Source organism: Stegostoma tigrinum, chromosome 24 (assembly GCF_030684315.1).
Source record: "Stegostoma tigrinum isolate sSteTig4 chromosome 24, sSteTig4.hap1, whole genome shotgun sequence".
NCBI classification, from domain to species: domain Eukaryota; kingdom Metazoa; phylum Chordata; class Chondrichthyes; order Orectolobiformes; family Stegostomatidae; genus Stegostoma; species Stegostoma tigrinum.
In genome coordinates this window covers 12,496,558-12,523,098 of record NC_081377.1, presented here as the reverse complement: position 1 = coordinate 12,523,098, position 26,541 = coordinate 12,496,558, and the positions used below count along the sequence as shown (strand labels likewise).

General features: G+C 43.2%; 1 protein-coding gene across 1 annotated transcript in view; it reads left to right on the top strand.

Moving 5' to 3' along the window:
* Window positions 1–25,178, top strand: part of LOC125465063 (uncharacterized) — a 60,097-nt gene extending 34,919 nt beyond the window's left edge. The window contains exons 7-8 of the mRNA XM_048558146.2: window positions 15,425–15,664; window positions 24,940–25,178. Coding sequence (XP_048414103.1) covers window positions 15,425–15,664; window positions 24,940–25,069 — 370 coding nt within the window. The 3' untranslated portion in view covers window positions 25,070–25,178. The remainder of the gene's footprint in view (window positions 1–15,424; window positions 15,665–24,939) is intronic.
* Window positions 25,179–26,541: the final 1,363 nt, after the last annotated feature.

Sequence of the window (26,541 nt, the reverse complement as noted above, 5' to 3'; positions counted from 1 at the left end):
GAGATATGTGTTGAGTCTTGGGGAGGTAATACCAGAATTTAGGCTCTCAGCAGCTGATGGAACACAGCCAATGGCGAAACAATTAAATCATAAATAAGCAGGAGGCTAGGATTGGAGGAGCACAGATGTCTTGGAGGACTGTCAGACTTGTAGCAGTGGAGATAATTATGGACATAAGGAGGCAAGAGACTATAGACAAATTTGAAAATGAAGAAAGAGATAACAAAGTGTAGAGCTGGATGAACACAGCAGGTCAAGCAGCATCTGAGGAGCACAAAAGCTGACGTTTCGGGCCTAGTCCCTTCATCAGAAATGGGGGAGGGGGAGAGGGTTCTGAAATAAACAGGGAAAGAGGGGGAGGTGGATTGAAGATGGATGGAGGAGAAGATAGGTGGAGAGGAGACAGACAAGTTAAAGAAGAGGGGATGGAGCCAGTAGAGGTGAGTGTAGGTGGGGAGGTAGGGAGGGGATAGGTCAATCTGGGGAGGACGGACTCAGATTCTAGAGCATCTGCAGTTCCCATTATCTCAGAAAATGAAGAAAAACATCTTAATGCTCATATGTTCAACCACGGGCCAAGGTAGCCAGTGGGCAGAGAGATGATGGATGAACTAAACTTGATGAATAGGGGTCTGGGCAGGGACTTGTTGGAGGGCAAGACTAGAGGTGACAAAGACACTAAAAGATGAGTATTTCATCCACAAATGACCCAAGGCATGGGTGACGTAGTGAAATATAAGGGCAGGAGCAAAGTGTGGATATATTATCAGATTGTCACCTCATGATCAGAAATGAAGCCAGGATTGCAAACAATCTGGTTCAGTTTTAGACAGCTGGCAAGGAGAAGATAAATTTGGTGATTAGATGATCGAATTTGTGGTGGAGTTCCCAGTATATAGTTGGAGTAAATTTATCTTCATCTAACACAGGATGTCAAACAACATTGTGGTAATTTAGAGGTGGAAGAGTTGTCAAGAGACCTCGTGCTGACTTGGAGCTGTTGGGGCCAGTTAGCTCATTGGCCCGGTGGCTAGTCTGTGATGCAGAGCAATGTAAATAGCACAGGTTCAGTTCCTGCACTAGCTGAGGTTACTGTGGAAGTTTTGCCTTTTCTACCTCACCTGAGCTTTGGTGACCTTCAGGTTAAACTCACCACTAACTGTCTCTCTGTAATGAGAAAGCAGCCTGAGGGGTCGCTTGGAATATGTCACATTCAGAGAGTCATATGTCATGGGAAGGGAGCCTTAGTCCCAACTGCGTGTGCTTGGCCCATTTCCCTTCAAACACTTCTTATTGATGTACTTATCTGAATGTCTTTTAAACATTGTAACAGCACCCGCATCCATCACATCCTGTGGAAGTTTATTCCACTCCTGAACCACTCCCTGTGTTTATAAAATTGCCACTCGTGTCTTTTTAAAATTTTTCTTCCCTCACCTTAAAAATATGCCCCCTAGTCTTGAAATCCCCAACCCTAGGCAAAAAAACACCTGTCATTTACCTTATATAATAAAATGTGAGGCTGGATGAACACAGCAGGCCCAGCAGCATCTCAGGAGCACAAAAGCTGACGTTTCGGGCCTGGACCCTTCATCAGAGAGGGGGATGGGGTGAGAGTTCTGGAATAAATAGGGAGAGAGGGGGAGGTGGACTGAAGATGGAGAGAAAAGAAGATAGGTGGAGAGGAGAGTATAGGTGGGGAGGTAGGGGGGGGATAGGTCAGTCCAGGGAAGACGGACAGGTCAAGGAGGTGGGATGAGGTTAGTGGGTAGGAAATGGAGGTGCGGCTTGGGGTGGGAGGAAGGGATGGGTGAGAGGAAGAAAAGTTTAGGGAGGCAGAGACAGGCTGGACTGGTTTTGGGATGCAGTGGGTAGAGGGGAAGACCTGGGCTGGTTGTGAGGTACAGTGGGGGGAGGGGACGAACTGGGCTGGTTTAAGGATGCGGTGAGGAGATTTTGAAGGGGAGGTTTTGAAGCTGGTGAAGTCCACATTGATGCCACTGGGCTGCAGGGTTCCCAAGTGGAATATGAGTTGCTGTTCCTGCAACCTTCGGGTGGCATCATTGTGGCACTGCAGGAGGCCCATGATGGACATGTCATCTAACGAATGGGAGAGGGAGTGGAAATGGTTCACGACTGGGAGGTGCAGTTGCTTATTGTGAAACGAGCGGAGGTGTTCTACAAAGTGGTCCCCAAGCCTCTGCTTGGTTTCCCCAATGTAGAGGAAGCCACACCGGGTACACTGGATGCAGTATACCACATTGGCAGATGTGCAGGTGAACCTCTGCATAATATGGAAAGTCATCTTGGGGCCTGGGATAAGGGAGAGGGAGGAGGTGTGGGGGCAAGTGTAGCATTTTCTGCGGTTGCAGGGGAAGGTGCCGGGTGTGGTGGGGTTGGAGGGCAGTGTGGAGCGAACAAGGGAGTCACCGAGAGAGTGGTCTCTCCGGAAAGCAGACAAGGGTGGGGATGGAAAAATGTCCTGGGTGGTGGGGTCGGATTGTAGATGGCGGAAGTGTCGGAGGATGATGCGTTGTATCCAGAGGTTGGTGGGGTGGTGTGTGAGAACGAGGGGGATCCTCTTTGTGCGGTTGTGGCAGGGGTGGGGTGTGAGGGATGTGTTGCGGGAAATGCGGGAGACGCGGTCAAGGGCGTTCTCGACCACTTTGGGGGGAAAGTTGCGGTCCTTGAAGAACTTGGACATCTGGGATGTGCGGGAGTGGAATGCCTCATCGTGGGAGCAGATGTGGCGGAGGCAGAGGAATAGGGAATAGGGGATGGAATTTTTTCAGGAGGGTGGGTAGGAAGAGGTGTATTCTAGGTAGCTGTGGGAGTCGGTGGGCTTGAAATGGACATCAGTTACAAGCTGGTTGCCTGAGATGGAGACTGAGAGGTCCAGGAAGGTGAGGGATGTGCTGGAGATGGCCCAGGTGAACTGACGGTTGGGGTGGAAGGTGTTGGTGAAGTGGATGAACTGTTCGAGCTCCTCTGGGGAGCAAGAGGCATCACCGATACAGTCATCAATGTAACGGAGGAAGTGGTGGGGTTTGGGGCCTGTGTAGGTGTGGAAGAGGGACTGTTCCATGTAACCTACAAAGAGGCAGGCATAACTGGGGCCCATGCGTGTGCCCATGGCCACCCCCTTAGTCTGTAGGAAGTGGGAGGAGTCGAAAGAGAAGTTGTTGAGGGTGAGGACGAGTTCGGCTAGGCAGATGAGGGTGTCGGTGGAGTGGCACTGGTCGGGCCTGCGGGACAGGAAGAAGTGGAGGGCCTTAAGGCCCTCTGTATGCGGAATAAGCTGACATTACAATGTGATAGTGCTAATTAAAACTATTGTACATGAAGTGTGTCACTAGGAAGCAGCTTGAGGTAAGAAATAGGGGAGTCTTAGTTGTATCTTAAGGGAGCACTGGATGTATTGCAGGTGATATTCTGGTGACATGTGTAAGAACGGGACCAGGTGTTTGCGTTGCATACAGCTGCACAATGGTCGATTTGGTCAACCATGTCAAAAGCTGCAAAGAGATAATGTGGGGGAGCCAGAAGAGAAATTCGGTGATCACCAGTTGCAGAGAATAGTGTTGAAGGATCAGTCTCAATGTCAAGATGGGCTTGCAGAGTGTGAGTGCAAACAGAAGAGAGAAAAGTATGGGCTCAGGACAGGGGCAGGGTGTGCCTTGGAAGAGATAGACTTTGTTGACTAAGAAAAATGTGAGATGTAGCCGAAGCGGTCAATTGGATGGTCTTCATCCTGGAAATGATTAAACCCTATATGTGTGGAAAATTTGAGAACTGTGACCTAGATTTCAGATCTGAATGAATAGGCCTTGATGTATCTCCAACCTTGGACCTTGGAGCTCATTTTCATGAAGAAAAGAGATTGAGTCATTATGTCATTTAGGCAAATTAGGGAATCAGTGACTGAAGTACGCTCAAATTGATAGTTAGAGGCATGTGCAGTCACCCCAGCCATACTCCAGGATTTTGCTTCCTAAATATCCATGGAACAATGCTTATGTTATTGCTTTTAGCACAGGTTACTGTTAAGCCGACCATACAGCAGATCTTTATTTGTTTTCCTCAAAATGAATGGCAGACCCAACATAACTTTAATGAATCTGGGATGAATTAATTGACACTCACTATCTCAGTTTGCAACAAGGGGCTCACCTGACTTTCAGGCACACCCTAAGCCTTTTCGGGGAATCTTTTGACATTGGGATCTGCCAGGAACAGGGGAGCTCAGTATCACCATGCAGGATGTTTCAGCCTTCCCTCCCGGTTAGGAGTTTGAACCTCACAGCATATGCACAATAGCTAGATTGACTGATCAAGGGGATGTCCTATTGCAGAGTGAGTCATTCGCATCCTGAGACTGAGGGGACAGTGTGTAGGAGAAGTTTCTGATACTCTGGACGTTCGGGAGAAGGCATGATGGTTAACCTGTGAGTCTGCGTGAAAGTAATCCTTGGGAGATTTGACAGAAGTATTCAAAATCATAAAAGTCTCTAGACACAGTGAATAATGAAAACTATCACTGATAGAAGGGCTGAGAATAAGCAGGCATGCATTTAAGGAAACTGACAAAACTAGAAATGGAGACATGAGGACATTTATTTTCATGATGTGAGTGCTTAAGATCTGGAATTGGCTGCCTGAGACCGTGGTGGAAATGAGTTCAACTGAGGCATGCAAGAAGTAATTAGATTATTTAAAAGAAGTAGAATACACAGGATTGCAGGGAGAATGTGGGGGAACGGTTTCAAGTGAATACACAAGATTACAGAGAGAAGGTGGGGCCATGGTTCTATCTCAATTGCCAATTTCTCCTCACTCATTGTTACCATTAAGTGAGGATCAGTTCTTCATCTTTCAGCATCCTCTGTAGGCCATGATAGATGTTTAATGGTCTTTTTAGCACTCGGCTATACCCCTCATCAATAAAAATGTGGTCAACTTGTTCAACTGAAACAATTAAGGAGCCAATACCAAGTATTTTTGAATAATAATCAAATCAATTTTATTAGGATAAGGGAAGAAATGCTTGCAGAAGAGCCAGCAGAATAATTAAGGCCAGTGTTCAGGTTATAAATATTTGTAAGGAATCCAGACCAAAGGAAAGAAAGCATGTCCAGTGTAAAGCCAGCAGCTCTCTAACTACAAGAAGTTGAATTACTTTGTGCGCAAGTTTGTAGCTTGAAGGAAACAAAACAATCCTATAAGAATGGCAGCGATAACAAGGTGTAGAGCTAGATGAACACAGCAGGCCAGGCGGCATCAGGGGAGTAGGAAGGCTAACGTTTCGGGCCTTGACCCTTGAATGGCAGCTGCTTTTAGCTGAATGACTGCAGATACAATATTATCTGGTTTAAGGTGGATTAAAAGCTTCTGACTATTGGAATTGTGAAAGCAGAAGGTGAACATTAAAGGAATATGAAGTAGCAGATAGATGGCATCGCTTTGTGGAAGATTGTGAGCTTCTCAGACCTTTGCAAAGTGACGCGGAATAATTACCCTGTAATGAAGCTCTCACAGGTATTAGTTGAGATTACATGATAGAATGACTGTCACCCCAGAGGACAAATAAAGCGAAGAGCCCAGTGAAATGTGAAAAATTAAAATCTGGAGTTTCAGACAGTTTAGATATACATCTGAGCTTGGTAACAGTGCAGGTGCCAGAAGAGATTTGCAGCACCTTGTAAGCCACACTACGCTATTGACTACCAACCAGCGGAGGTTATAAAGATGGGTTTTTTCAGGTTGTAGATGTCTTCCTGGTGAAAATCCATCACATTGGATGAGGAGAGTTCCAGCTGCCCTCAACCCAGACCAAAAGACAAGAAAGAAGAGGTCAAATCGAAGGGCTTGATCAAGAAAGCGATAATTCCTACCAACTGAATTAGCAGTGTGGAAGAGGACTGGAATCCTGGCAACATGCATAAATCCAAACAATCCCAATAAAGCTTTGAGGTGATCTCCCTACTTCACATCAAACGTTGAATTAATGTTGCCAGAATAAAAATTCTTTTATTACTCTGAAAGTGAAGGATGGTTACTGGCAAGTGGAGCTGCATGAAAGCGACAATTTTCTAATTAAATTCTGAATGCCATTCAGGAGCACAGATGGTTTTGCATGTTGTTTGGCATATCCATTGCTCTGGAAGAGTATCAATGTAAAGAAACATGAGATAGTCAATGATCTTCCAAGAGGGGATAGTTTGACTGATGATCTGCCAGTCTATGGATGTGGAAAAACAATGAAGAAATCATCATAGACTTTGATCACATTATAATTGATGGCTAGAGATAGCTTGCCAGCTAAGCCTGATGCCGAACAAGATAAAAGATAAAGTTGAATATGCCTGAGGTCAAGTACATTGATATCTGTTGACAGCAAAAGGACTTCATCTGGATCCTGACAAGCTACAGCAGAAATGCAACAACCAACAGATAGAAAAATGATGCAATGACTCATTGGATTTGTGAACTTTCTAACAAATCTCTTGTCTCATTTATCATCAGAATGTGAACCTCTATGCAAGCTCACTTGTAAGGATATGCAGTGGCATTGAATCAAAAAGCAATTTTTACTAGAATCAAACAACGGTTACCTTAGCAACTGCACTTGGAATGGGACCAGCACTCCCTGGAGAAGGAATTTCAGTCCTGGAATGAACATGTATCAGATGAACTGCAAACACCAACTCATACATGTGCTATTGAAAGATCTGAATGTTATGGAGATTACTGATGATGTGTATGTGCTGGAATAGACATATGTGGCACTGACTGGAATAAACACACAGTGTTTGTTCATAATTTATACATTTCTCTTTATTGGGTAATTGTAACTGTAAAGGAGGCTGTTTGGGTAAATGCTTTTGTAAGGATACTGTAAATGTGTCACTTACAATAGTCATGTAACCTTTGTTATAAGTTGCTCGCACTTTAGAATGAAGTGCCAGTAAAAAGATTACATGAAGCAATTTGATAGTTATTGCAGTGTTTGTTAGACCATGTTGTATGTGAGCTGGCTGCTGCAACTCCCATGAAGCAACAACAGTACACTTCAAAAAGCTTTTAATTAACTGTGATATCTTTCCTGAAATCCTGAGGTCACCAGAGCACAAGTTTTTCTTTCAATGAAAAAGTCAATAACATGTTTTTTGTCCTTACATGTCAGCATTATACTTGCCAGCTTTTGTTTGGGTTAAAAATTCAAACATGTCACTTGATACTTAAAATTCTCATCTTGATGTTTACCTACTGTACAGGTAGATGATGTATTTGTTTCCGTTTGTGTATTGGTGGATTTCTTTCCACTTTATCTCAATTATCTCTGACGAGAAAAATCTACAAAGCCAAGAAAAATAGTGCTGCATTTTTGTGGGGCTGCTTATTGGATGCAGACATACAATATTGCATACTCGTAGGGATGGAAACCGAAAGAACTGCAGATGCTGTAAATCAGAAACAAAAACAAGAAGAGCTCAACAGGTCTGGCAGCTTCTATGGAGAGAAATCACAGCTAACGTTTTGGGTCAAGTGAACCTTGCAGTCCTGAGGAAGGGTCATTGGGCATGAAGTATAAACTCTGATTTCTCTCCAAAGATGCCGCCTGACCTGTTGAGCTTTTTCAGCAATTTTTGTTATGGTTTGCTTCGGGAAGAAAATCTGTGATTCCTTGCCAGATTTGACCTGTATATAAATCCAAATTCACAGCAATGTTATTGGCTCATAATTGCTCCCTGAAATGGCCTTACTTAACTGTCGACTTGCATTATGTGTTGTGACTGCAGGGGATTTCTACACCCCAGCAAATGCCCAGAAAATTAAAACTTCCATTGGGCCATTGCCCAGCCTCTGGAACACTGAAAAACTGCCCAGCTCTGAGTTATTATTAGAATCTTTGAAGGTTTTGTCTTACTTGAGATTTGGTCAGTGAATGTTAGAGAAATTAAAACTTGCTCCATTTCCTGGGTAACTATTCAGGCAGAGCCCTCGCCAACAAAAAGCACACAATTTATAGACCGGTCAGTCAATATAGCATTTAATAAATTCCTACTTTATAGATAAAACCAGTCTGGCTCTAAACTAAAACACAAACAGATTCTAAACAAGGTCTTGCACCTAATATCATTTTTTGACCTAAATTTCACCACTTCCTTACACTCATAAAACCTTCAGGACTATGACTTGAAAGGAATTCAGAGATTTACATATGCATATTAATCAATTAAAACCTTCTGACTGACTAAAGATTTAACAGCATCTTAAATTTGTTCAGTACATCCTCATCAGTGGTGAACTTTTGATCTTATACTTATATAATCTGTGTCTACTACTACCTATCTCACTAAAACCTGAAGGAGGACTGAGGCTTTGAAAACTTGTGTTTTCAAATAAACCTGTTGGATTATAGCCTGGTGTTGTGTCATCTCTGACCTTGCTCACCCCAGTCCAACACCAGCACCTCCACATCATGGCCAACCAAACTCTCTCATTGACAACTGATGGAAGCCACTTGCTGGATGCAAAACAATCCCCATCCACCCTGACCGCTGACTCCCAGTTGACAGTCTACTTACCCATCCTACTCCAACCCTAATCCTTATCCCAACTCATCCCACAGACACCCACCTGTGCACCAGATCTGACCTGACTATATCCCTCCTGACTCAACTGCTAACTTCCTGTCCCACCTACTACCCCAATAATGAGCCTTGCAATTGACTCACACAGACAACTCCCAACTTCCACGTCCCACTGCTACTAAAAGTCCCCTGGGTAACTCATCTGGCTCCTCACATCTCCTCTGTTCAAAACTCCCCTACCGCAGTCGCCACCTACCCAACACCCTAAACTCCCCCACCCCAGTCCTCACCTACCCAACACCCTAAACTCCCCTACCCAGTCCTCACCTACCCAACACCCTAAACTCCCCCACCCCAGTCCTCACCTACCCAACACCCTAAACTCCCCCACCCCAGTCCTCACCTACCCAACACCCTAAACTCCCCTACCCAGTCCTCACCTACCCAACACCCTAAACTCCCCCACCCCAGTCCTCACCTACCCAACACCCTAAACTCCCCCACCCCAATCCTCACCTACCCAACACCCTAAACTCCCCTACCCAGTCCTCACCTACCCAACACCCTAAACTCCCCCACCCCAGTCCTCACCTACCCAACACCCTCAACTCCCCTACCCAGTCTTCACCTACCCAACACCCTAAACTCCCCCACCCCAGTCCTCACCTACCCAACACCCTAAACTACCCTACCCCAATCTTCACCTACCCAACACCCTAAACTCCTCCACCCCAGTCCTCATCTCCTCTGCACCCTAAACTCCCCTACCCAGTCCTCACCTACCCAACACCCTAAACTACCCTACCCTAGTCCTCACCTACCCAACACCCTAAACTCCCCTACCCCAGTCCTCACCTACCCAGCACCCTAAACTCCCCCACCCCAGTCCTCACCTACCCAACACCCTGGCCCCAATGACTGGTAATCCTTCCTCTTGACCAACCTGTCATACTATGCACCAATACCTCTCATTCAGTAGACACATTGCCCCTCACCAACCTGTGCCCTGTCTCTCACTCACCCTTCCCTACCTGGTACCCTAATTCTCTCACCTGCCTGGCATCGGTACCACCTCATCAACCTGTTATCTTATATCCCCACTCATTTGCCCACTTAGCCCCCAACCCTGATACCCTAGGCCCTTTCTTACTTAGAACACATAAGTGATCTCAGTTCTTGTCAAGTGGCTTCATGACCTTTAAATCACAGAGTATGGCAGCTATTGGTATCAACGGGGATTAGCCTCAGCATCAACCCATTCTGCCATTTTCTGTGTAATTTGCTGGCCTGCTTCCATTATTAAAAATCTGACTTGGATTTTAAGCCAGAAAACTCCTGTAAAGGTTAATGGGCAACTTTTAGACTTTCTGGATTAGAAATAGGGATTCCAATTCAAATCAGAAAAGTTTGGGGATTGTATTTGTGATGTTGGCATCATTGTACAGAATAGACTTTTACATCACAACTCACTGACCTGCTCTGGTGCAATTTGTAGCTTCCACGCTCTGAGTCCCAAGTTTCTGGACTCAAAAATCAAGGCTAACAGAACTGAAGGTGAATTCTAGATACACTGATAGAAGTCCTATTTTCTGGATGAAATGTTATGCTGAGGACCCTAACGATAACCCTAACTCTAACTCTCAACTCTAGCCCTAACCTAGCTGATAAGGAGGTATAAAAGAATACTTGCATTATCTCACTATTTGAATCCTGACCCATATTTACCCCTCAAATTGCCTTCACAAAGTCTGATAATCTGGTCATTATCCCATTTCTCATTGTGGGAGTGAGTTTTGCTGAGTTCAAATTGAGTGCTGCATTTCTTGAATTAAAATCATCATATAAGCCCTACAGTGTGGAAACATGCCATTCACTCTCTGTGTAGAGTTTGCACATTCTCCCTGCTTCAGCTGGGTTTTATCAAGTTGCTTCGGTTCCTCCAACAGTCCAAAGATGTGCAGGTTATATGGATTGGCCATGGGAATTGCAGGGTTACAGGGATGGCATAGGGAGATGATTCTGGGTGGAAAACTCTTCGGAGAGTCGATGTGGACTTGTTGGGCCAAATGGCCTGTTTCCAAACAGTAGGGATTCTATGACATATACCGACCCTTTCAAGATCATCCCACCCAGACCCACCCCCTACCCTATCCGTACAATTCTCATTTCCCATGGCTAACCCACCTAGCCTGCATATCCCTGGATATTACAGGCAATTTAACATGGCCAATCCACCTAACTTGCCAATCTTTAGACTGTGGGAGGAAACCGGAGCATCTAGCAAAAATCCTTATAGACGCAGGAAGAGTTTTCATTCTCCACACAGACATTTGCATGAGGCTGGAATCAAAACTGGGTCCCTGGCGCTATGAGTTAGCAGTGCCAACCTCAGCCACCATGTCACCCCAACCCTGACCACTCTTAAAAAAAACTTGATATGGTTTCAAGGTGCTTTGAGACATTGTGTTCAACACAAGTGCCATATAAATGCAAGGTGTATTTGCTTGCTTCAAAACATTGCCAGACTTTTTTTTCCTTTTTTTCCCATTTCGGTAATGTACACGATTGGGAAGGCCAGTATTTGTTGCCCACACCTAATTTCCCTTGACTAGCTTGCCAGGCCATTACAGCAGAGAATTAAGAGTCAAACACATTGCTGATGACTTGGTGCTCTGAAGGACACTATTATGGTGACATCACCTTTACTCCACCATTGAAATAACTCCACTAAGGCCGGAATATTGTCACCAAGTCACCCTTCATTTAAACATGCATAGTACATAATGCTGACCCTGTTAGCTCCATTTCAGCTCCTAGAGTGCACACAACCACTGACATTCCTTTTTCCATCTGTCAGCCAGGGATCCTCGATTGGACCTGGTTAACAGCCCTAATCAAGGAACTCAGATTCTGTGAGATCCACCTGTCTGACCTTGTTCCAATCACTACAACCATCTCCCAATGGTAAAATTATTACATTTGCTGCATGGAAGCAGTAATGAAATGACCTGCAAGTTATGGTTGTGAATTTTGTTAGGCGGTTACTACACTGCAGCCGCATGATGAAACTTGGAGCTGGATCGAGCCAGCTGTTCACATGCTTTCTGCTGCCTTAGAAGTTAGTCATTGAACCACAACAGCTCTGTACAATTGAGACCTGTATGAACAGGGCAAGCAACAGTGTTTTCCATAATAAATTAGATTGAGATTATAACCTTGATTATCCCAAACCTGAACCAGGAAATTCATTTAAGAGCAGTGAATTCAAGGTCAAATAATATAGAAAAAGCAAAAGGAAAGAGGGAAAGAGATGGGATTAGTAGAGAGGAAATAAAAGAGACAGAAATGTAATTGTTTTATATCTAAATGTCTAACAATAGTCTTTTTTTGAGTACTGAGGGCCTAAATGTTAATTGCCAGTGTTACAGGGATTGTCCTGGCAACATTTCACGATTGTCATGCTATTAAATAGGACTTCAATTGGAACTTAGCAGTCATAACATATATTGGTGAGCTCATTCGGTATGTATAATGTAAAAACGGGAAATTCACAGTGTTTGGGACATTATAGAACGCCAGACTGGTGGCTCAGTGGTTAGCACTGCTGCCTTGAAGCATCAGGTACCTGGGTTCGATACCACCATCTGCCAACTATCTGTGTGGAGTTTGCATATTCTCCCTGTTGCTGTGTGAGTCTCCCCAGATGCTTCAGTTTCCTCCCATAGTCCAAAGACAAGGTGGATTGGCCGTGGGAAATGCAAGGTTACAGGGATAGGGTAGAGGGTAGGTGTGGGTGGGATGCTCTTCGGAGGGTTGGTGTGGACTCAGTGGGAAAAATGGCCTGCTTCCACACTGCATAGATTGTATTGGAGTCAGGAACCAGACGGTGTGCCGAATATTCAAAGGCACAAATGAACAAGGAATGAGAGTAAGCCAGTCAGCCTGTTAAACTTGCTCTGCCATTCAATAAAATCATGGCTGATCTGATTTTAACCATGAATCTAAATTCCTGCATTTCCCTGATTATCTTTCATCCTCTTAGTAATCAAGAATCTATCTACCTCCTCCTTTAAAATATTTAAAAATTCTTCATCCACTGCCTTTTGAGGAAAAAAATTCCAAGTACTTACAATTCTCTTGGAGAAAATAATGTTTTCTTATCTCTATCTTAATTGGTGACCTATTATTTTAAACTATGACTCCTATTTCTAGATTCTTCCACAAAAGGAAACAAGCTTTCAATAGCGCTTGGGTCAAATCCCCTCGGGATCTTTAATGTTCCAACGAAGTTACCTCTGACTCTTCTAAACTCCAGACGATACAGGCCTGGACTACCTAGCCTTACTTCCTAGGGCAATCCACTCATTCTATGCCTGATACGACCTCTCTCACTAACACCTGCAGGAGGAGTGAGGCTCTGAAAGATTGTGTTTTCGAATAAACCTGTTGGGCTATAACCTGGAGCCTGATTTCTGATCTTGTCCACCCCTGCCCAACACCGGCACCTCCAGTTATTCCAGGTATTAGTCTAATAAACCTTCTCTAATAGTTTCCAATGTATTAACACCCTTCTGTAATTTGCATGTAAGTGATAGAGTGCTGTTACCTTTGCTATTGTTTCTACTGTAAAACCTGGCCCTGAGTAAGAATGACAGCGAACAGGTGCTTTCAGAGCCTCCCAGAGTTTAAATGTTCTGTTTATGTCAAATTGAGTTCAGTTCAGTTGCTAAGTCATCTGGAAGAAAGCAACAGGTATGGTAATAATAATAGAGTGTTCCAAAATCAGCTCTGATTGAAAGGGTAACTTCAGGCTCATCAACAACTGATGACCAGTAAAATTGCCGTGTCCTCTTCAGTGATATTTGCAACAATTGTTCTAATTACAGGGTCTTGCTATTAACAGAGTGTGATTTTGTGTTTTACATCCTCTCTTGTGAGTGTGCTTATGCCGTCCGAACTCAGCACACTTGCTGCCCATATCAACAACAGCAATTCTACTCACTTTGTCTATGTAGGTTCAGCTAATAAGGCTGAGTTTCAGGCAATCCCCTGCAACAATTTCGCAGAAGAGAGTTGGCTGTATCTGGCTGTATATCCCACCTTTAGCGTTATTCTGATATAGGATGCTTCACAAAGAAGGATTGCACCAATGTCTCGTGATGGCAATGCGCATTCAATGCTTTCAATAAAAGAGGTCAAAACAACAACAATGGATCACTTGTACATACCAATATACACTACACTCTGCCACAACCACTTCCAAAACACAGAAACTAGGGCAGGAACAGGGCATTTCCCCTTCAGGCCTGTTCCATCACTCAATACAATCATGGCTGATGTTCTTGAGTAAGTCTGTAGCTCGGGTTGTAGATATTGTGGCTGGTTGGCTCGCCAAGCTGGTTTGTTGTTCCACAGACGTTTCATCACCCTGCTGGGTAACGTTACCAGTGCAGTCTCTGGTGAAGTGCCATTGTGTTTTCCCACCTGGTGTTTAAAGTCTGGGGTCCAGGTGGGAAAACACACCAGCGCTTCATCGGAGGCTGCACTGATGATGCTACCCAGCAGGGTGATGAAACGTCTGTGGAACAACGAACCAGCTTGGCAAGCCAACCAACCACAGCATGGCTGGTCGTCTATCTCAATGCTATGTTCTCACTTTCCCCCATATGCCTTGGTGTCTTTAAAGTCTAAATATTTAGCTATCTCCTTCTTGAATATGTTCTGTGATTGTGGAAGTGAATAATACTGTTTGCACAAAACATTTCCTCATCTTTGTCCTAAATGATCTACACCCATATCCCAAGACTGTGACCCCTGGTTCTAGACTCCCCCACCAGGGGAAACATCCTCCCTATATCTAGTCTGTCCAGACCTGTTAGACTTCTATATGTTTCAATGAGATGCCCTGTCATCCTTCTAAACTCAGATGAATACTGCTCAGTTGAACTAACGCCTCCTTACAGGAGAGTCCTGGCATCCCTGGTATCAGCCCAGTGAACCTCCTTCTGTGGCAAGTATATCCTTTGCTAGGTAAGGAGACCAAAACTGTTCACAGTGCCCTGGGCGCAGACCCACCAATAACTTGTACGACTTCCATAAGACATCCCCACTTTGGAACTCAAATCCTCTTCCAATGAAGGCAAGTATTTCTGGGGATCAGAGGAAGAGTCACTCTACCCAGAGCATTAAAACTGATTTCTCTTCACAGATGTTGCCAGGCCTGCTGAGCTTTTCCGGCATTTTCTGTTTCTGTTTCTGATTTACAGAATCTGCAGTTCTTTCGGCTTTTAAGGTCAATATATCATTTGCCTTCCTAATTATTTGTTGCTCCTTCCATTCTACTTGCATTAACTAGTGTCCAAGAACACCCAGATCTATGTTATTTAGTCTGGATCATATTGTGTGACTGTACTGTTGCTTTTAGTTTCTGTGTCAATGACTGAATTCCATTTTGGTCATACTTCCCTCATGATAAATGTAGTATGTTATTTTTCCTTTCTTCTTCAGGTATATTCCATACACCATTCTCTGACCACCAGGGTTGCCAGTATATTTTCCCAGGTCCATGCTCACCTTTATGACAAAATGTGTGTCAATATGTGCAAGAGGCAAGCACATTTTGAGGGTATGCATTTGGGGGGCTGTGCATGTGATTTTATGTGTGTGCAGGATATCAGCCGAGGTCAAAATTGTCTTCAATGTCTCCAGTTGGTAACTATTCCATGCTGAGACCTAAGCATCAACATAGCACATCCAAAAACAACCAACTGCATAATCGAGACGCCTGGCAAAGCTAAAATGTGGTTCCATTTTGTCTTTTTCTCTCTCAGATATAAGGCTGACCTTGGACATGATCGACCCCTGAAAGCATATGCACCTCGCTCTGTCTTGGATATACAGATTGGACACAGAGTTAAAGTTATATTGCCAAGTGGCAAAATTGGAGCAGGTCTGGTGAAGTATATTGGTGGTTTGCCTATGGTGCCCGAAATTTGCTTTGGAGTGGAACTGGATTTTCCTGAAAATGGTCTACGTAATGGAGTGTTTGCAGGACACTGTTATTTTTCCTGGTAAGTTTGTAAGATATGAGCTATGTAGATATCGAAACATTTCTAATTTGGGATTACTGTTTTCTTCCCACTTTGTATGTTTTAATAAATATCTCTGTAAATTTCATTTTTTTTCAATTTTCTCAACCCTCGGAGTTGTGGACCCTCCCGAGTGCTGTTAGCCAACAGTTTGTACGATTTGGTGGACAAAATATCTTCCTCCTTGTGCTTAAGGGGCTTGGTTTGGTAGACTCCAGAAGCATTGGAAAGTCTGTGCACAATCCTACAGGGAGAGTCACAAACTTTCTTCAGAAACAGCAAGGAATAATGCCTTTCCCAATGAACATAGAGGTACTCAAAGTTTACAAGCAAAGTTTACAAAATTATAAGAAGCATGGATAGAATAAATTGTCAGAGTCTTTTTCCCAGGGTAGAGGTGTCAATAATGAGGGTGCATAAGTTTGAGGTAAAAGCGCTAAGTTTTAAGGCGATGTGAGTGGAAAATTATTTACATAGAGGGTGGTAGGTGTCTGGAATGTGCTGCTAGAGGAGGAGGTGTTGAAAGTGGATACAGTAACAATAGTAAAGAGGCATCTTGACAGATGTATGACTATGCTGGGAATAAAGGAATACAGACCGCATAGAGGCAAAAGGTTTTTGTTGAGAAAAGTATCATGAGTTGGCACAGTCTTGGTTGGCTTAAGGGCCTGTTCCTGTACTGTTCTTTGATCTACGTTCTTTGTACTCTGTCAGTTTCATCAGGTTGCTGTTTTAATTTTTGTAAAGCAAATAATTAATTGCGTGCATGTCAGGACAGCCCAGGTAATTACAACAGGTATAGAAAGAAGACATGTCAGGATTGATTGCCAATCCATATCCTAATGGTGACAGAAAATGATTCACGACTGCCTAATATAATAGATGACCGCAGGCTCACAATTCTGTGTTCCAGTGGTCAGCATGCAAAGATCTACTCTGGTTCAAACCATGTACATGATCCAGTGTTAGATTCAAACACAAATTACTGATTGGTGTCCCTGGCACTGGATAAAATCATCAGAAAGAGTTTCAATAATGTTCTATCATATTACTGCTGTTGTGCCTGAAATATTATTATAGACAATGCATGTAACTTAAATGCACACATCCTTCAGAACAATTAAAGTTAGATGTCCATTGGGGGTTTGAATCTTCCATTGGTATCACTGTATATACATTCAGTTCATGAACACTAAAACAAGAAGTTTGGTAATAACAATTATGAGGTTTGTGCATTCTTTGAGTGTGTAGAGGATCATTGAATGCCTAATCCAATGTCTCTGTCAAATCAAGCCCCGATTCTGAAGAAAGGTTCTTGCTATCAAAATTATTTCTGACAGTGAAGGAACCCTTTCCTTTATTAACAAATGATTTCTGTGTTAGAAGAAGCCATTTTGAACTCTTGCCACCCTTGCAATCTTTTGTTTGTTTACTAGTCCTGCTGTAATCCTTAACTGATTGAAAGCTTGAAGTCCTCAGATTGATGTATGTTTGGACATCCATGATAATGTACCCATGGGCCAGAGGTCACCAGGCTGTGTTGTCTCTCTCCAATGGCTTTCACTGTTTCTACTAGCTTTCCACTGACTTTATGCTGAAGTTGAAGTGGAACATCAGGAGAATTTCATGGCCTTGATGTTTTATTTCATGTACTCCCTTTGCTTTGAAAATTTCTCGGTTCTCTTCTCTTTGCTTTCTTCCCTGAAGTAATGAGGTAGGATCTCATTCCAGTCTGATTCCAGATAGAGAATTCCAGCATTCATAGTCATTCTTGGACCAGTGTTCATCCCACTGCTAAATTAGCACCCACCCAGCAGGTTGTAACAAATACCAGTAACGTTGAGAAACCCGACAGAATTGTTCCCATACCTTTGGCTGCGTTTGAAGGCAGTGCTTTCACTGCCTTACTCCTGATGGACCTGCAACCTATAAATTGTTTGATGCCATACTGAGAGAAAAGAGGAGAACTCGCACTCTGAACCTTATTGATTACATAGTGTCTGAAGCAGCTGAAACACCGAATTTAAAGAAATAATCAGCATCAGAGCTAATTTCCCTTTTTGAGCAGGCAGTCAGATTGGTGAGTGTGTCGAATGTAGAGGCTGGGCAGACTCAAAATCAGAGGCAGCTCGTGGTTGATTGTTAAGATGGCAAGAGGGAATATTGGCTCAGGACAGGGAGGTACTTGGTTGCCAGCAATGGTTTGAGGAAAAAACTGATAGGCGGCATTCAGGTCTTTGGCTGCCCTGAGGAACGGCTTCTACCTTGATCGTGTATGTGTAGGATTTACAAAGCTCCCCTTGCCAATGGATTAGGCTATCAATTTTCCATAATGATTTCACCTTTTCCTGCACCTTTGCCTACCTTACTGTCAACATTGTTTCTCTTCTCTCAAATCAGATCTTTGTTGATAGACCTTCCCAAGAAAACAGTTGAGGGCAAATAAGCCAGTATAAAATGATCAAATACAGAGCACAGATAGGAAAGGGAAGAGGAGTTTGTGAGTTTTTAGATTGGAGAATATGACAGTGGGCATGAAATGATGTCCTTATGGACAGCTGCACCAAAACCAGCAGAGTTTCTGATGGCAGTGTCTCTTTTCCTCTTGTGAGATCTTGTGGCAATCAAATCCATGCTTGGCTGGTGACTAGGGAGCCCTGGTTGGGTTAAAACAAGAGCTCAGACCCTCCAGTCTCCAGGTCATCAGAGACTGGATGATACAAGATGCATATCAGGACTCTGCAGAAATCACGACATGCTGACTCCATCTGGATGGTCAGGAAAAAAGCATAAAATCTGAAGATAAATTCTGCTGCTCCCTGGAACTCTCTGTAAAAGTCTTTGATTCTAGGTTAGAGCAGGAGACTGAGACAAAATCGATATACTTACCAGTATAGTTATCGAGGAAATATTACATGGTTTAAACCTAGTGCAATAAATGGATAACAGCATTACTGACTTCTGGGTCACTTGTAATGACTTCCACCTGATACCTGACAACCTTCTCAACTCCCAACAATCCCTCCAAACCTTTGACTACTCCCCAAACCAACCTGATTATCCCTCTTCACCCAACTGCTCCTCAGCAAGCCAAGCAGACCAGCCCCCAATCTGCCGACAAGTCCTAACCTAACATAACTGGACTGGACACACATAATCAGCTAGCCACTTTGCCCACTTCAGTGGCCTGCCACAATGCCCACTAGCCAGCTTCGTAATTCAGTAACATTCATCCACTCTTCACCATTCACACTGGAAATGTATGCCACTTAGTGTCTGTGAAAAGGAGTCTATGCTGGTTCTCCTTGCTGCTCTCCACCTGAAGGGCTCTGCTCTGAGGGGATCCTTTTGGCTGCTGTATCAGAATTCAGGTCCTGTTAAATGTAGCCACGTTAAGTGTGCAGTTTTCCGATTGATCAGTCCTAAACGCGATAGTTCTAAAGCACGCTGGGCTAGTTGGGTCATTGTGTTGGAAGCCTGAGTGAACAAGGTCAAGATGCCCCTTTAAAGGCAGCAGCTGGTCACATTTTGGGGCAATATAGAGCTCCAGTTTGCATGAGCACATCAATGTCAATTTTCCTCAAAATACAGTATCCATGCAGATAATGTTAGCAGTTACGATGCAGACGGTTGTCTGCACAAGTAGGATCGAGATCTGCTTTAAGAGACAACTGCTTTCTGAGGAATCTCCTTACAGGAACCATCTCATTCACATCCTTGTATTTTCAACCGAACCGTTTCCATGGAGGAATTATGTAAAAATTACAACACAGAAATAGATCCTTTGGTCAAAGCAAATAAAATGTGAGGCTGGATGAACACAGCAGGCCAAGCAGCATCTCAGGAGCACAAAAGCTGACGTTTCGGGCCTAGACCCTTCATCCAGGATGAAGGGTCTAGGCCCGAAACGTCAGCTTTTGTGCTCCTGAGATGCTGCTTGGCCTGCTGTGTTCATCCAGCCTCACATTTTATTATCTTGGAATTCTCCAGCATCTGCAGTTCTTTGGTCCTTTGGTCCTTTGGTCAAAGCAGTCTGCTTTGGTACATTTCATTCACATGAACGGAAATTAAATCCTGCATAGTTCCCACATAACTTTATCCCCTTTATTAACGCATTAATTTTATTAATTTTGCTTTATGAGATGTGCAGATTAAGAAGTACCCATCTTTCTGAAGTTTTTGCCAAATGAGAATGAAACATTTTTAACTGTCCTTTGCATTCACTCTCAGGAAGAAACAAATTCATGCAAGTTTAGTTATGGATCAGCCTGGTGTGACAGAGAGTGTCAATTTATAAGCAGAGAAACATAAAACATCTACAGCACAAAAAGAGGGTGTTCAGTCACTAATGAGCTGTTCCGTCTAAGCCCATTTTCGAATCCTTGATCTGTAACCGAGCAGGATAGGACACCTCAAGTGCACCATCACCATATCCTTTGTTGTTTCCAATATGTGAAAATTTATTAATCTCAGTCTCAAATGCTATGCCTCCACTGAAGATTCCAAAGATTCACCACTGTCTGAGTGAAGAAATTTCACCTTAATGATTAATGGTCTGCTCTTTATTATGAAGCTGTGTCACCTGGCTCTTAGTAGGGGAGACATCCTCCCTGCTGCTCTGTCAATCCTTGAAAGAATTCTGCACGTTTGAATGTGATCACCTATCATTCTTCTAAACCCTAGAGAATATAGGCCCAGACTGTTTAATCTTTCTGCATAGGACAGTCCTTCATTTGGAGAATCTTCCTCTGTGTCAAGTATATCTTTCCTCCTGTAAGGGTGATCGAAAGTGCACTCAGTACTCCAGGTGTGTTCTGTATACAACTGCAGTAAGATAACATAACCGAAAAATCTCTTGTCATGAAGGCTGACATTTCATTTGCCTTCTTAATTGTTTGCGGTAGCTCAGCCTTAATACTCAACCCCTCATTCCAGCCACCAATTTGGTGAAGCTTCACTGCATTACCTCCATTGCAAGTGTATCCTCCCAGAGTTAAACTTCACATCACTATGGAAGCATCATCAAAGCTGAGAATTCGCAGGCCCTTCAGCCTGACTTGTTTCTCTCTCCAGATTTTTAAACTAAATTACCAAATTTAAATGTCATTTTTTTTTAAGAAACACACTGACTTTAGAATGATTCAAAATTTTGTTTTCATGACCTTTATTCTGTATTTGTTACTTTTGGTCTCCTGTGTTTATTTTATCTTCCATTAACACAATGTCCAGTCACCTCTCTTCCACTTTCTAGTCAACTTCCCAAACTTTCCTTTAAGACCATAAGACCATAAGGCATAGGAGTGGAAGTAAGGCCATTCGGCCCATCAAGTCCACTCCGCCATTTAAATCATAGCTGATGGGCATTTCAACACCACTTCCCTGCACTCTCCCCGTAGCCCTTGATTCCTTGTGAGATCAAGAATTTGTCGATCTCTGCCTTGAAGGCATCCAACATCCCGGCCTCCACCGCACTCTGTGGCAATGAATTCCACAAGCCCACCACTCTCTGGCTGAAGAAATGTCGTCTCATTTCAGTTTTAAATTTACCCCCTCTGATTTTAAGGCTGTGCCCACAGGTCCTAGTCTTCCCGCCTAACGGAAACGACTTCCTAGTGTCCACCCCTTCTAAGCCATACATTATCTTGTAAGTTTCTATTAGATCTGCCCTCAACCTCCTAAACTCTAATGAGTACAATCCCAGGATCCTTAGCCGTTCATCATACGTTAAACCTACCATTCCAGGGATCATCCGTGTGAATCTCTGCTGGGCACACTCCAGGGCTACTATGTCCTTCCTGAGGTGTGGGGCCCAAAATTGGACACGGTATTCTAAATGGGGCCTAACTAGAGCCTTATAAAGCCTCAGAAGCACATCGCTGCTTTTACATTCCAACCTTCTTGAGATAAACGACAACATTACATTTGCTTTCTTAGTTACGGACTCTACCTGCAAGTTAACCTTTAGAGAATCCTGGACCAACACTCCCAGATCCCTTTGTACTTCTGCTTTGTGAATTTTCTCACCATTTAGAAAGTAGTCCGTGCCTGTATTCTTTTATCGAAAGTACAAAACCTCACATTTACTCACATTGAATTTCATCAGCCATTTCCTGGACCACTCTCCTAAACTGTCTAAATCTTTCTGCAGCTTCCCCACCTCCTCAGTACTACCGGCCTGTCCACCTATCAGCGTATCATTGGCAAACTTCACCAGAATGCCCCCAGTCCCTTCATCCAGATCATTAATATATAAGGTGAACAGCTGTGGCCCCAACACTGAACCCTGCGGGACACCACTCATCACTGGTTGCCATTCCAAAAAAGAGCCTTTTACCCCAACTCTCTGCCTTCTGTCAGACAACCAATCCTCAATCCAAGCCAGTTGCTCACCTCGAACACCATGGGCCCTCACCTTGCTCAGCAGCCTCCCGTGAGGCACTGTATCAAAGGCCTTTTGGAAGTCCAGATAGATAACATCTACTGGGTTTCCCTGGTCTACCATACTTGTTACCTCTTCAAAGAATTCTAACAAGTTTGTCAGGCATGACCTCCCCTTACTAAAACCATGCTGACTTGTTTTAATCTGACCCTGCACGTCCAGGAATTTAGAAATCTCATCATTGACAATGGATTCTAGAATTTTACCAACTACCGAGGTTAGGCTAATTGGCCTATAATTTTCCATCTTTTGCCTTGATCCTTTCTGAAACAAAGGGGTTGCAACAGGAATTTTCCAATCATCTGGGACTCTCCCTGACTCCAGTCACTTTTGAAAGATCACAAGCAAAGCCTCTGCTATTTCCTCAGCCACCTCCCTCAGATCTCTAGGATGTAGCCCATCGGGGCTAGGAGATTTATCAATTTTTAGACCCTTTAGCTTTTCTAGCACTTTGTCTTTTGTAATGCCTACCATACTCAACTCTGTCCCCTGACTCTCCGTAATTGTTGGGATACTACTCATGTCTTCCACTGTGAAGACTGACGCATTGTACTTATTAAGTTCTTCAGCTCTTTCCTTATCTCCCATCACTAGCCTTCCAGCATCAATTTGGAGCGGCCCAATGTCTACTTTTGCCTCTCGTTTGTTTCTTATGCATTGAAAGAAGCTTTTACTATCATTTCTAATATTACTAGCTAGCCTCCCTTCATATTTAATCCTCTCCTTCCTTATTGCTCTCTTTGTTATCCTCATTTTGTTTCTGCAGCCTTCCCAATCTTCTGATTTCCCAGTGCTCTTGGCCACTTTATAGGCTGTCTCTTTTTCTTTGATATATTTCCGGACTTCCTTTGTCAGCCATGGCTGTCTAATCCCACCCCAGATAATGTCTCTTTTCTTTGGGATGAACCTCTGTACTGTGTCCTCAATTACACCCAGAAACTCCTGCCATTGTTGCTCTACTGTCTTCCCCGCTAGGCGCTGCTTCCAGTCGATTTTCATCAATTCCTCTCTCATGCCCCTGTAATTATCTTTATTTAACTGTAACACCATTACATCTGATTTTGCCTTCTCTCTTTCAAACTGCAGACTGAACTCTACCATTTTATGATCGCTGCCTCCTAAGTGTTCCCTTACTTTAAGATCTTTTATAAAGTCTGGCTGATTACATAGCACTAAGTCCAGAATAGCCTGCTCCATCACAATCTGTTCCAAAAAGCCATCCTGCTAACATTCCATGAATTCTCTTTCTTTGGATCCACCAGCAACATTATTCACCCAATCCACCTGCATATTGAAGTCCCCCATGATCACAGTGGCCTTGCCTTTCTGACATGCCCTCTTTATTTCTAGGTGCATCTTGCGCCCCTGGTCCTGATCACTGTTAGGAGGTCTGTACATAATTCCCATTATAATAGGTTATGGTGAAGCTGTACAAAACTCTGGTGCGGCCGCACTTGGAGTATTGTATACAGTTCTGGTCACCGCATTATAAGAAGGATGTGGAAGCTTTGGAAAGGGTGCAGAGGAGATTTACGAGGATGTTGCCTGGTATGGAGGGAAGGTCTTACGAGGAAAGGCTGAAGGACTTGAGGCTGTTTTCATTAGAGAGAAGAAGGTTGAGAGGTGACTTAATTGAAACATATAAAATAACCAGAGGGTTAGATAGGGTGGATAGGGAGAGCCTTTTTCCTAGGATGGTGATGGCGAGCACGAGAGGGCATAGCTTTAAATTGAGGGGTGAAAGATATAGGACAGATGTCAGAGGTAGTTTCTTTACTCAGAGAGTAGCAAGGCAATGGAACGCTTTTCCTGCAACGGTAGTAGATTCGCCAACTTTAGGTACATTTAAGTCGTCATTGGACAAGCATATGGACGTACATGGAATAGTGTAGGTTAGATGGGCTTGAGATCGGTATGACAGGTCGGCACAACATCGAGGGCCGAAGGGCCTGTACTGTGCTGTAATGTTCTATGTATATAGTTTTTTTGCCTTTGTGGTTCCTCAGTTCCACCCACACAGACTCCACATCTTCTGGCCCTATGTCCTTTAGTGCCGTAGATTTAATTCCATTCTTAACTAAAGAGGCAACCCCACTCCCTCTGCCCACCTCCCTGTCTTTTTGATATGTTGTGAATCCTTGGATATTTAACTGCCAGTCCTGAGCTCCCTGCAACCATGTCTCTGTGATGCCTATCACATCATAATCATTCAAGAGGATTTGTGCTGTTAATTCATCTACTTTGTTGCGAATACTACGAGCATTTAGATAAAGTGTCTTCATGCTAGCTTTCTTGTCATTATTAGAGAGGTTGGAAATCCCAAGATGTCTTAAGCTATCCTTCCTTTTTGCTGTATTCCTAGTCTGCCTCAAGCTTAAATCCACCTGTACACATGCTATCCTGTTGCTTATCTTTCCATTTAACTCCATACTCCCTGTCTCTTTCACTTTCCCTTCCCCTCGACTCACGAGTTTAAAGTCCTACTGACTTTATGATGGTTTTCCCTATCTCCTCTCTCCGCTTTTCTGTTGCCGTTCTTAGACACCCAGCTTGTTTATCAATTTGGTCTTGAACTTCAATAAGTTACGATCATAAATAAAATAGATAACCACAGAAGAAAAGAAAATGTTAGAGATGGCCTAATAACTAGTGCAGTTGTGGCACCTTGCAAAGTTTCCCAGGTCTTTTTCTTCTGTTTCCCCCGATGCAAGAGTGCACATAAGGCATAGTTTGTAAATGTGTTATGTTTGTCATTAGTGTTTTGCTTGGTGCATGAGGAAGCAGATATGTTTGACTTGTGAAAGTTTTGTCATTTTAGGTTAATTTATCCACTTGAAAAGCTGTGGATTTGTTATCGGTTTATGCCCTCTGCTCAGCTGATATATGCTGAAACAAAACCAGTCTGGTCTGACCTCGAACAAATGAAAGTGCAAGCATTAGCAAATTGATCTGAATGGAGAAAATACTGTCCTTTCTGCAGATGTAAGAAGTAAAGATAGATTCTCTGACAGAATAATTCTGTCATAATTACAGTTACTTCCACGAGTTTTAATGAAACATATTAATTTTCCTTTACACTTTACAAGTTGAGGCACTGGATTTGGCCACTTTGTTATTGAAACTGTAAAATAAAATCAAAATCATATGGACGCTGGAAATCTGAAATAAAACAGGAAGGGTTGGAGAATCTGGTCACTCAGATTTGGAGTTATGCTCTTGAAAAGTAAAAGCAGTATCAGAGAGAGAAGGTGAAAGAGCATGATATTAGGACTAATAAAAAGGCAGATTCCAGAGCCTACACTGAAAGAGGTACCCGAATTGGTCTCCTTCCTATGAAATTGTATGAACAAGAACTATTTCTGTCAAAGATGTACACACAGATGTACATCTAAGGAGATTTAACTCATGATCAACTTGAAACATTAACTCTTCCTGTCTCCACAGATTGTGCTAGGCCTGCTGAACATTTTCAATGCATTCTGTGTAGTTGTCATAACAAAGTGTGGAACTGGATGAACACAGCAGGCCAAGCAGCATCTTAGGAGCAGAAAAGCTGATGTTTCCAGCCTGAAGGGTCTAGGACCAAAACATCAGCTTTTGTGCTCCTAAGATGCTGCTTGGCCTGTTGTGTTCATCCAGCTCTACACTTTGTTATCTTGGATTCTCCAGCATCTGCAGTTTCTACTATCTCTGCGTAGCTGTCAGCCCTGCTTGGTGATGCAGGTCTTGAATGGTGAATTTCTGATTAATATGCAACCAGAAAGTATAAATTTGAAGCAACTAAATTCCCCGTTGCTTTGCCTCTTCTGGATCATGAGTTAAATCTCCTTAGATGTACATCTGTGTGTACATCTTTGACAGAAATAGTTCTTGTTCATACAATTTCATAGGAAGGAGACCAATTCGGGTACCTCTTTCAGTGTAGGCTCTGGAATCTGCCTTTTTATTAGTCCTAATATCATGCTCTTTCACCTTCTCTCTCTGATACTGCTTTTACTTATCAAGAGCATAACTCCAAATATTGAACTACTATCTCAATTGATTTTCTGGTTTTCCTGTGCTCCCCCCTACAATTCACAGGTAACATAGAAATTTTGTTCTCAAGAAAATAATGTAAATTAATAAAATAACTAACCAGTCCCAATTTGCCTCTGATCAAATCAATACAAGTGTAACCTGTTCTGCTATATGCAAATCTTGTTAAATGCAAGATTTTGTTTAAATTCAGACATAATGTTCTGACCTATCACTGCCTTTGTTTTTGATCATACAGCAAACCCAGTCAAGGAGTTTTCATTAGCTTTAGCAAAGTGTTGATGATTCTCGAATAACAGACATTCCTTAAAGGGGAAGGTTTTCTGGATTTTGAGAACTCTAACCTGAATTTATGTTAACACCTGAAGCATCGATGGAAACTGAG